The sequence below is a fragment of the Harpegnathos saltator genome, unplaced genomic scaffold, assembly GCF_003227715.2.
Source record: "Harpegnathos saltator strain DR-91 unplaced genomic scaffold, Hsal_v8.6 scaffold14, whole genome shotgun sequence".
NCBI lineage: Eukaryota > Metazoa > Arthropoda > Insecta > Hymenoptera > Formicidae > Harpegnathos > Harpegnathos saltator.
In genome coordinates this window covers 130396-141098 of record NW_020229917.1, presented here as the reverse complement: position 1 = coordinate 141098, position 10703 = coordinate 130396, and the positions used below count along the sequence as shown (strand labels likewise).

The 10703-nt window shown below is 43.6% G+C and overlaps 1 protein-coding gene and 1 long non-coding RNA gene across 2 annotated transcripts; one reads left to right on the top strand and one right to left on the bottom strand.

Annotated features, from left to right (window-relative positions):
* Positions 1-2242: 2242 nt before the first annotated feature.
* Positions 2243-4381, top strand: LOC112590726 (putative nuclease HARBI1). The gene is made up of 5 exons (XM_025308140.1): positions 2243-2290; positions 3356-3427; positions 3796-3940; positions 3998-4200; positions 4310-4381. The coding sequence occupies exons 1-5, from the start codon at positions 2243-2245 to the stop codon at positions 4379-4381; spliced, it is 540 nt and encodes a 179-aa protein (XP_025163925.1).
* Positions 4382-4617: 236 nt separating this feature from the next.
* Positions 4618-5094, bottom strand: LOC112590743 (uncharacterized). The gene is made up of 3 exons (XR_003114424.1): positions 4990-5094; positions 4805-4893; positions 4618-4703 (listed from the first exon to the last, which is right to left on the bottom strand). It is a non-coding gene; the product is annotated as an uncharacterized LOC112590743 (long non-coding RNA).
* Positions 5095-10703: the final 5609 nt, after the last annotated feature.

The window sequence follows — 10703 nt, the reverse complement described above, 5'->3', positions numbered from 1 at the left end:
TCATTAATGCATTGGAGCAGTAACATAGCAATAAAATTTGGAAAGGTGACAAAGGTGAGTTTATCTTGTAACGAGGAGTTTTACCCCCGTTACTATCGTGTGACGGCGACCACGATCGTCACACGATCGCGAGAAATCATCGCCAAGCGCCCGGCAACACCTATGCCACGGCAACCTGCCAGACCGCCGGAAAAAGCCCAATCGCGAAGCGGTCGGGAAGACGGTCCCCCCAGAAAGGGGTAATTCGCGAAAATCGCATGCGCGACTTTCCGGGAAATCGGGGGAACTAATCCCCCGATTATCGGCCACCGATCGTCGAGAGGAATTTAGGTATAAAACCCGCTCTCGACGAGAGATCGAGCAGACCGTGAGAGACAGTGAGTCCACCAGATCAGCTACCAGGAGAGTCCAGCGAGAATCGTGAAGAGAAGTCGATGAGAAGGCAAGGCATCCGCCGGTGAGTAAAGCTTCCACACCGTACCGAACCACCGGGAAATTTTATAAGACCCGGCAGCCGAGCCTCGTCGGCCGACCAGGCATCGCGACTTTACCGTACTTGTCCGTCTGTGTCGGCAGCAGTTAGCCACCGGCACAGAATATCTCTAAGTATCCGTTCGCGAATTTACCGTATTCATCTGTCTGTGTCGGCAGCAGTTAGCCACCGACACAGAATATTTCTAGGTATCTGTTCGCGGATTTATACGTGCTCGTCCGTCTGTGTCGGCAGCAGTTAGCCACCGGCACAGAATATTTCTAGGTATCTGTTCGCGGATTTATATGTGCTCGTCCGTCTGTATCGGCAGCAGTTAGCCACCAGCACAGAATATTTCTAAGTATTTGTGCGCGGAATATAAGTGCTCGTCCGCCCAAACGGCAGCAGTTCGCCGCCGTTCCGCGATTCATAAGTGCTCGTCTGTCTGCGTCGGTAGCAATTAGCCACCGACGTAGATTAATTTCTAAATTCCTGTGCGCGAGGATAAGTGTTCGTCCGTCTGCATCGGCAGCCGTTGGCCACCGACGTAGAATATTTCCGAAGCATCGGTTCGCGGAATTATCAGTGCTTGTCCGACTTTGTGACCGTGGTACGCTGCCCGGAATAAACCACCTCCCGCTTATCCAAAGAACAGCTGGCGTAAGTCGCCCTCAACAGGACTCGTGGCCGAGGACGTCGGACCGCCAAAAGGCGCGGAACATCCCCTCTGATCCCTCGGATAGGGGACCACCCTTGCGGCTACGCAGGAATCACGGGCACCAAGGAACGGACATCACCGACGCCACACCGGGCAGCGAGCGGCCCACATACACTTATATATATATATATCTATTATATAGCATCGAACGTCTTTTAAATAAACGGGGCGCCTTGCGGCCGCACCCAACTTGTTAACACAGAAACGCTGAACACACATTTCTTCCGAGAAGCTACCTTGAACTAGCCCTTCACCCGAGTATTGCACCGGCGCGGCGGCGAGCGAGGAGTCGCGGAAGCGGCGAGCCGGCGCGACGGTGGGCGACCGATCGCACCGAACCCCGCGGGCGTTACCGTTACAATCTATAATATTAAATACCACTGTAAATATTTGTTAAATAAATAATATAGAAATATTATATGCTCTTCATATTAATATTATATACTTTTAACACGCAATGAAAATAGGCTAACTCAGATTATTAGAACAAGGTAATCTAAGCCAACCTAACCTAACATAATTTGATTTACCTTTTATCTTACAATTAATAATATACTTTAAAGAATGTGTAGATACATATATGTTTAATTATCTCCAATTTTATTGACGTGATATAAAATTGGATATATCTAAACATCCCTGGAAAAATTTTGATTGAAAAAATTTTGCTGAAAATCTAACAAAAACTATGAAAAACTCAGTAGATTGGAACAATTTTTGAAAAATTCAGAAAACATTTCAGATATTTTCAGATTTTCATTGAAAAGGAAAGAGAAAATTATATTTTTTCATAAAAATTTCGTACTTTCTATGACATACTTTGAAAATCTTTTACTTTCTATGAAAAACTAATTTTTCAGAGAAAATCATTAATTTTCAGTAAAAAATTTTCACCAGGGATATATTTAAGTAACTATGTGAAACTCATGACTTTCTGATTAATTATTGATAATTTATAAAAATTTATTAGTAGAAATCGTAAATTTGTTATTGTGTTCCAAATAACATGTAATATATTAAGCAATATCATATTGCATTCTAGTGTAGTACAAATGGCAGAAGGATTTCTTGCGTGGGACTTATTAAATCTGGAGCATCGAGTAAGACGTTTAGAACGCCATGTGGAGAGGAGAGAATGGCGAGATGCCCATGATCCATTCGACCTCCACGATGATGAATTTATTAAATTATATAGATTAACTCCAGATATCGTCATAGAATTGGCTAATATTTTAGAACCACGATTAGAACATCAGCGTCCATATAGTCTCAGCACAGAACACCAGATACTGATTATTTTGCACTCATTTAAAATACTATAGTTGTTTGCGATCCGTCCAAGGCACCGCTCTTTGTGTCGACGAAATCAAGGATTCTCGATATCACGAGATATCCTGCGTGACTCTCGCGTGAGCACGCCGTGCGTGTTTGATATCGGACACCGCGTAGTTGTTGTCACGTTTTGTCCGCATGTGACTGCTTAATATGGCAACGTTTTCGACCAAATAGCGGTTACCATATCATCTCCGAGCGACACAAAACAAAACAATACATGTAAGATCGAAGTGACGAACGGCTTTTCGTTTCCTCGCGTCGATCAGATCTTCTCTTCGCACGAAACCGCTCGCAAGTAATAGTTCAGTTTGTTCCGCTCCGTTTTTCGGTTTTTCCAACTCAGCTGCTCGACCGCTCCGGTCGAACCTCATCGTCCGAAATACGATTGCGGCCTCAACGCATTGCGTTTCGAACGGACGTGCGACGCATGATCACATTCATCGTACATTGTTAAAGTTTATTTTGTATTTTTTTATATAATAAAATTGGGATCGCGTGTTCGAGTTGTGCTCACGCTTCAACGGGCGAGCATTGGCCTCCCAGCGCCTCGACGAACGTCGAAGCTGACCAGGACGGAAATGGAGGACCGATCCCATAAAAAACAAAAGAGACCACATTATCTTCCTGTTAAGTCGCACCCCGCGCTCATTGCTGAGCCGTCCTGGCCTCTTGTTCGCTTCGCCAAAGAGCGAACAATAGTAATTCAATGTCATATGTTATTATGAATCTGTGCATATATTATCATTAAAGTAAAATTTAAGGACTATAAGTTATAGAAAGTTTATCGCTTTTAGATTTAATCATTGCTTATTCCAAACTATTTTTTTCAGATATTAACTGCTCTCAGGTTTTATGCCGTCGGCTATTACCAAGGTGCAATCGGAGAGCAATGGGATATTGCAGTGAGTCAACCATCTGTTAGTCGCTGTATACGAAAAGTAATCAATGCGATAAATGATTTATTATTACGACGATGGGTTAAATTTCCCATGACGGATATGGAACGCCATGTCGCTCGAAAAAAATTCAGAACTGCAGCTCAGCTATTTCCAGGTGCTATCGGAGCGATTAATTGCACTTATATTAATATTAAAGGACCAAAAGAACATGAGGAGGCTTATGTTAATCATTGAGGTGATCACACGATCAATGCCTAATTAGTACGTATTATTTATATATTAAAGTTCAATATAATTATAATCTAAAATATAAAATAAGAGTTTTTTTAATTCAATATCCCAAAATCTATTTTTTGTAATCATAATTTCAGATCTGTGATCCCGAGTTAAAAATATTAAATGTAAACGCACGATATCCTGGCACACGACATGACGCATACATATGGTCGAACTCTCCCATACATCGTATCATGGAACGACGATTTAACAATGGAGAACGCAATACTTGGTTAATTGGTAAGATTGTAGGTTTTATTCATTAAACGGTGATAAATAAAGATTATCTTTTTACAGGTGATGATGGTTATAATCTTGAACCTTGGCTGATGACTCCCTTGAAGCACGAAATACCTGGTTCTCCACGATTTCGATATAATAACAATCTTTGTAGTGCAAGGTCATGCGTAGAACGCTTGTTTGGTGTGTGGAAAGCGGTATTTAAATGTTTATCAGTGCAGAGGCGATTAATGTACAAGCCAGGCATGGCTGGTAAGATAGTAAACGCATGTGCTGTGCTTCATAATATGAGAATTGCACATCGTATGCAAGAAGTAGAAGTAGACGAAATGGAGATCGAAGCTTTCCGTCACATGGGACTTAACGCAGATGTTGAAGATAACGAAAGAGAACGTATCTTTCGAGGACGAGCACATGCAATTCGCATACAAGAAAACCTAATAGCTCGCCAATATAGTAGAGTTTAAAGAATAATATTATGTTGTATATATTAATATTAATTAATTTTGTATATATTAATATAAATTATAATAATAATATTATGTTGTATTGTAACATCATAATATGTACAAAGACAAGGCACATAATAAATTTATAACTTTTATAATAACCTTTTATAATAACCTATCTACTATTTTTTGTAAATTATCTAAAACTTTAATTTACTGTTCATCGATTGCAATTCTTCTTTCTTCAATTGTAAGTCGTTCTGAGCTGCTAACAGTGCAGAATCAGCCAGTTTCATCGAGGCCTCTGCATGTAACTGTTACAAAAAGACAGAAAATATTATTGTTAAATAGACTAATAACTAATAACTTTTATAATAATCAGAATTCTATAATAAATCAATAACAAATATTTTACCCGTAAAGTAGTTGTATGATTTTCTGCGATCTCTGCAAATTTATCGCGTGCTTCTTGCAATTGCGTACCAATCCGTTGTCTGTTCCTTCCTGTAAAATAATAAATAAGGAATAACTAATTACTATTCAAGTAAGAAAATTTCACTAACAGATATGTTATTATGTAATTAATATGTATTTCCTTACTGTTATTATCGTGAGTAACATCCTCCTCATTTAAAATGTCTGCTATTGATCATGTCGTTGGTGGATTTCCTAAAATGTCTTCGTTACCATTTTCAAGCTGTTCTGATATTCCTACAAAAAGTAAAATTATATAAAATTTGGAACACTATAATTAATTTTGTATATTGTATTAAAAAATATATATATATATACACGGTGAGTCAATTAAAGTGTTACAGACTTATATCTTGGAAATGAATAATTTTAGAGAAAAATGTTTCAGACAAAAGTTGTATGGTATCAAATGGGACATAAGAAGGTATCATTGATTAGACCTTGGTTAGCCATTTGAAGGTTACATGAAGGTCACCAACAATTTTTCAAATGGAACGCCCTACTTTTTTTGGCATATTCTTATAACGTATATCAAGAGTTTTCTAAAACACTACAACAAAGTATTTTTTGTTAAGTACATTCCGAGTTATGAAGCTCCAAATTTACAGTATCGTCGGCATTAGCATTACCCAAGGTGTACCGCGTGGAGGTTGCACGATCGGATTTACACCTCTTGTGTGCGTGCGTACGTGTGTGTGTATGTGTGCGCGCGCGCGTGTTCGCACGCACGCATACACACACACACACACACACACGTACGCACGCACACAAGAGGTGTAAATCCGATCGTGCAACCTCCACGCGGTACACCTTGGGTAATGCTAATGCCGACGATACTGTAAATTTGGAGCTTCATAACTCGGGATGTACTTAACAAAAAAATACTTTGTTGTAGTGTTTTGGAAAGCTCTTGAAATATGTTTTGTTGCGTGTGCGGTGGTGTCGCCAAGTAGTTAGGTGATCGCACAAATGTGCCGGATCCGCTCAGAGAGAGCGCGGTGGGTATGGTGAATCACAAAATGACGGAAAAGTGGTCGGTTTCCTCTGACTTTAATGGACAATTTACACAATTAACGTTACGCTGCTATACATTGGGTTAACGCAATAATACAAAAAGAGGGGGGTTTGAGTTCACGAGCAGGAGTACCGATCGCGGCGTTCGGCACCGCACAATTGGCTTTCACTTGAGCGGAAGTGTCCTCCGATATGGCCCGAATTAATAAATAACGACAGGAGAATGAGGGGTATAATAGGATAGCCAAGTCGATGAGACGGTGAGATAAGAGGAGTCAAACTGACGCCGGGTCGAGAGCTTTACGAAGAAGATGAAGAAGGTCCAATACGAAAACCGAGGTTGAGAAAGGGAGAAGAGAACGGGAAGATCCGTTTTGATGCTAAGTGGTTTCAACTGCTGCGGTGAGATTACGCGTCCGCTCGTCGATCGGATCAACTCGCTAACTCCCCATCCGCCACCGAGATATCGTTTATCATCTCGGTTTGCTGTTGTTGACCGAGTTTGAATGCGCTGGTATTAGATGATTGGTCCGTATAGGGCGCTTTTTTCGCATCGGCTGTCATCGCTTGATTTGATACTGCTTTCGACGACCGCTATGACACGAGCATATCGCATGTTGTCGTCGAGCGAACAATAAGAGCACGCTTCGAGAACGTTCAGTGACCGCGCTGTTGATACACTGTCAGAGAGCTCTGTGTATTCGAATTTTTCGGTTGTTATTGCGACCGAATGAGCATCGTAAATAGCATCGTAAAATTATTCATTTCCAAGATATAAGTCTGTAACACTTTAATTGACTCACCCTGTATACAACTATGAATAATTTGTAACTTAAGTAATTTATATTATAAAATATAATTAAAGACATAAAGATACTATTTTGAATATATTACTTCTTCCTCTGGGGTACTGTCTGGACAATCAGAAGCAGCTTGCACATACTCCAAGCCGATGCAAGAAATTATGCGTCGCTCCATATCATCCAACGGCTCAGCGTTAACAGGAAAATTTCCAGTACGATTTCTCTCGTTTCTTAAATTGGATGCTTTTTTGGACGCATTATTTTTTAGATCACTCCAAACCTTAATAAACAATTTATATAATGGACTTTTAAATACAGTTGATAACATCTATTTTAACATATCATGAATATAGCTTAGTTTATACCAATAATTTGTGTGCATACAAAAAAATATATTTAACCAATTACTAAACTAATTTAGCACATATATATTTAATATGTGTATCAAATGATTGGTATAAACTAATTCTATGCAAGCACACTAAATATAACATAATAATTAAATAATTAAAGTTTGCCATTGTTTCACAGTTTTCCCAGGGCTGCTACTCAATGCATTAAACATTTTATGTAATTCCTCCCATTGTTGAGCATCATGCTTTTTTCCTTCCTTTGTGAGATATTTGCTTGCAGCAAATTCTGTATGGGTTTCCATGTATTTTATTATTTCTTCATATTGCGTTTGGGTTGTTCTTAATGAGCGTACTCTTTTCATGCTAAGAAAATATATAGATTTAATTTTGTAATAATGCAAAATAAATGAATTAAGTCAGTTATTAGTACATTCCTTAATTAGGTAAATGTTTAATTTAACCCTCCCTACGCTTTGTACATTAACATATATGCTTCTTTCTATTCAGTATGACAAGTATCCTAACCTTCAACATGTCACTACTTCTCCGCTCTATTACTCTTTTTCCATTGTCAAGCGACAATTATAACTTTCGAAACCTTCTACGCACGGAAACGAATCGATTCATTAATTTTTATCAAAATCTAAGTGAGGAGGGTTTAACTAAATATTTATCTAACCTACTTATGGTTTCTACACTTATCTGCTATGACTTATAGTATATATATTGCGAACATTACTTGTACAAAAGTAACAATTACATATATAAATGTATTTTTTTTTTAATTTATTTTTTTATAGTTTTTATATTATTAATATAAATTGTATACCTTTCGGATTTTCTTGTATCACTTCCTTCGATGTACTTTCTTATGTAACTGTAATGCTATTGGTTGAAAAATATATTTCTTTACCTTTTTATCGTGCCTGTATTTATCGATAGAATCGTACCGATGACCGTCGTTTGCAACGATAAATGTCGATACGAGCGATGTACAGAATAGCCTTCAACTATCGATGTCGGTAGTGCAATCGACAGACGTCGTTACATTACTGAACCGACGGTCGTTAGGAATGTATAGAATAGCGCTCCAGCAGGTCGTCGTAATGGGCACGACTTCGATACTCGTCGATCGCGTACTCGTCGGAATCGTCACTCGACGTCCCGCCGATCGCGATTGTTCGCGCGAACCTCATCGATTCGTCACCACGCGCGTCGAAGATGGTTCCACAGTCGCGTCAGATTCGCCGCGAAATCCCGTTGCTTCGACGATTCCCGAGCTCGAACTCGCGCCAGCGAATTCGTCAATTCGGCACCGCTGTCGGAATAGCGCGCGGACGCAACCGACGGCGCGGACGTCCACACCGTTGTCTCGTCGAACACGAGTCGACCGATCGCCGCGCTGTAGCGCGCGGTATCGTTGTCGCGACTCGGTTCGTTCTGCCAGAGAGAGACGCGAAGAGGCACTCGCTCTCCGTATCGCGCGACCGCTGTTGTTTCATCGACGAGAGCGGACGCGTACAACACCAGATGCGTGAGTCGAGTCATCGCGTAAACGAGAGTCGTCGTGATCGCGACTATAGCGAGACACAGCATCGACAGTGTCACCGATGACGTCGACAACGCATTCGCAAGAACGAGCGTCTTACGTGCCGCGTCGCTAGACACCGTGTCGCATTATCGATTCGATGTGTCGATGAAAATCGCTCGGTCGCAGTCGCAGAAACATTTCGTTCGACACGAAGGGCTTGTCGAAAGTCGCGTTTATGCGCAATCGCAGACACATTCGAAATCGCTGATTCCCGGTGAATTCACTCGGCAGCTCCAGTACGTAGAAGAGGCTCCAGAGTTGCCGAGCCAGCCAAAAGTGCACGACTCGATCCTCGAACGATCGTAGACGATAGCCACTGTTGTCGCATCGTCGACGAACGCGCTCTCGATCGATCGATGCGAACGAACGCGATCTCCGCCGTGACGCAGAACCTCTTGTAGCTCACAGAACGCCAAGGTCAGCGTCCGCGCATCCGCTATCGAGCGAAATCGATCGACAGCGTTCGGTTCATCGTCCGTCGTTGCTTCCGCGCCGATCGCGTCGTATCACGAAGCTGGCGTGAAGAGACGAATCACCGCGCTCATCCCGTTATCGTCGCCTCGGTGCAGCGACGCGCTCACGGAGACGAAGTGACGCTCGAGCAGAGGATAGTAGTGCGTCATAGTGGCGATTGATTTGTCAAGTACGCCGAAGGTGAAGTCGTTGCCGAAGCACACACCGAACCACAGCAACAGTATCCAACACGTGCCATAGTGCAGATTCCGATGTTTCCAGCAGAGCAACATGTTGTTGGTGCTCTCGTGATACATCAGATATTCGTCGACCACGGTCATCGCCGCGTCGTTGTTCGCCACCGTCGCTCGTTGCTTCCGCCATGATCTCGGCCTCGCGTCGTCCCACTCGTCGAAATCGTCGGCGCGATCGTCGACGCGCCTCGGACGAACCGAATACGGCGCTAGTCGAACCGAAGATGGTTCGTCGTCGAGGTTGCGCGACGTCTAGTTCGCGTCGTGCGTCAGTTTCGACAGAATGTACACGAAGACATCGTTGTCCCGCGCCATTATCAAAAGCGGACGATCGCCACTGTGCGCAGACAACCAGTTTATGGCCTTCACCTCTCCCTCACCCTCGTCGTAATCGAACTCGAGATGATTCGCCCGAGCGAACGTTGTCGCCGAATCGCAAGTCCGATCGACGGCGCGAGTGTCTCCTTTCGCGCCGGTTCGCGCGACTCCGTCTGTCCCGCATTTCTTCGCTTCGACGTCGGCGACGATCGCGTCCGCGACGGTTGTCGCGCCGCTGCTCCCATTCTCCGTCGTTCGATGCTCCGAGCGATTGGAGGAAACGAACGTCGGTGACGGCGACGGACGCTGCGCGGTCAGCACGAAGACGCGCAGCAAAATCTCCCGGATGCACGGTACCATGTCTTTTATGCGAATCGGAGCGCGAGTCGCCGACGCGTTCGCGTTATCGCTCAAGGCGTACGCTACCTGAGTGATTCGCGCGGCCACTGGTATGGAGTCCAACAGTCGCTGCAGCTGCGTCTGTCGCTTGGCCCGAGGTGCCCGATTGTCCAGTGTGTACCGCAGAGCATACGGCGGATTTTCGCGCAGAAAGCGCAGAAACCTCCTTGCTCGATTCCATGCGACGACGGAACAAATCGACGAATTCGCGCTCGTTGGCGCTGTTGCGAATCGCGTACACCACCATGGACGTCACGTCCAAGCACGCGACGTAGCACCCGCTCGATAGCGCGCCGTCCTGTACAATCGACGCGAAGCGATCTCGCAACGCGCCGAATCCGAATTTCCCCATCGCGCAGTGCGATCAGTAGCGCGTATGCCGAATCTCGCGTATCGATTTGCGAACGTCTCGAAACCTCGCGCTTTACCGGTTATTGCGAAAACGCGCATTAACGTCAGCGGACACCTCGTTCGCAATCGCTCGACGCGGCGATTTTCTTCGCGAGAAGAGCTCGTTGTCGTTGCGTGCGCTCCAGTCGATTGTGCAGCTTAGCAATTCGCTGCAGACTATCTGTGTACTTGCACGCGGCGTCGACGGCGCGCTGCGCGTCTCGAATCGTGGTGAACAACACCACGTTTGACGCGTGCAATCCGT

What these genes read in the sequence shown, in the direction of transcription:
- LOC112590726 (XM_025308140.1), top strand. Translation starts at nt 2,243, where the DNA reads ATGGCAGAAGGATTTCTTGCGTGGGACTTATTAAATCTGGAGCATCGA. An exon ending in TATTAAATCTGGAGCATCGA is followed by an intron (nt 2,291 to 3,355) that starts GTAAGACGTTTA and finishes TATTTTTTTCAG; the next exon opens with ATATTAACTGCTCTCAGGTT. An exon ending in CAGGCATGGCTGGTAAGATA is followed by an intron (nt 4,201 to 4,309) that starts GTAAACGCATGT and finishes GACTTAACGCAG; the next exon opens with ATGTTGAAGATAACGAAAGA.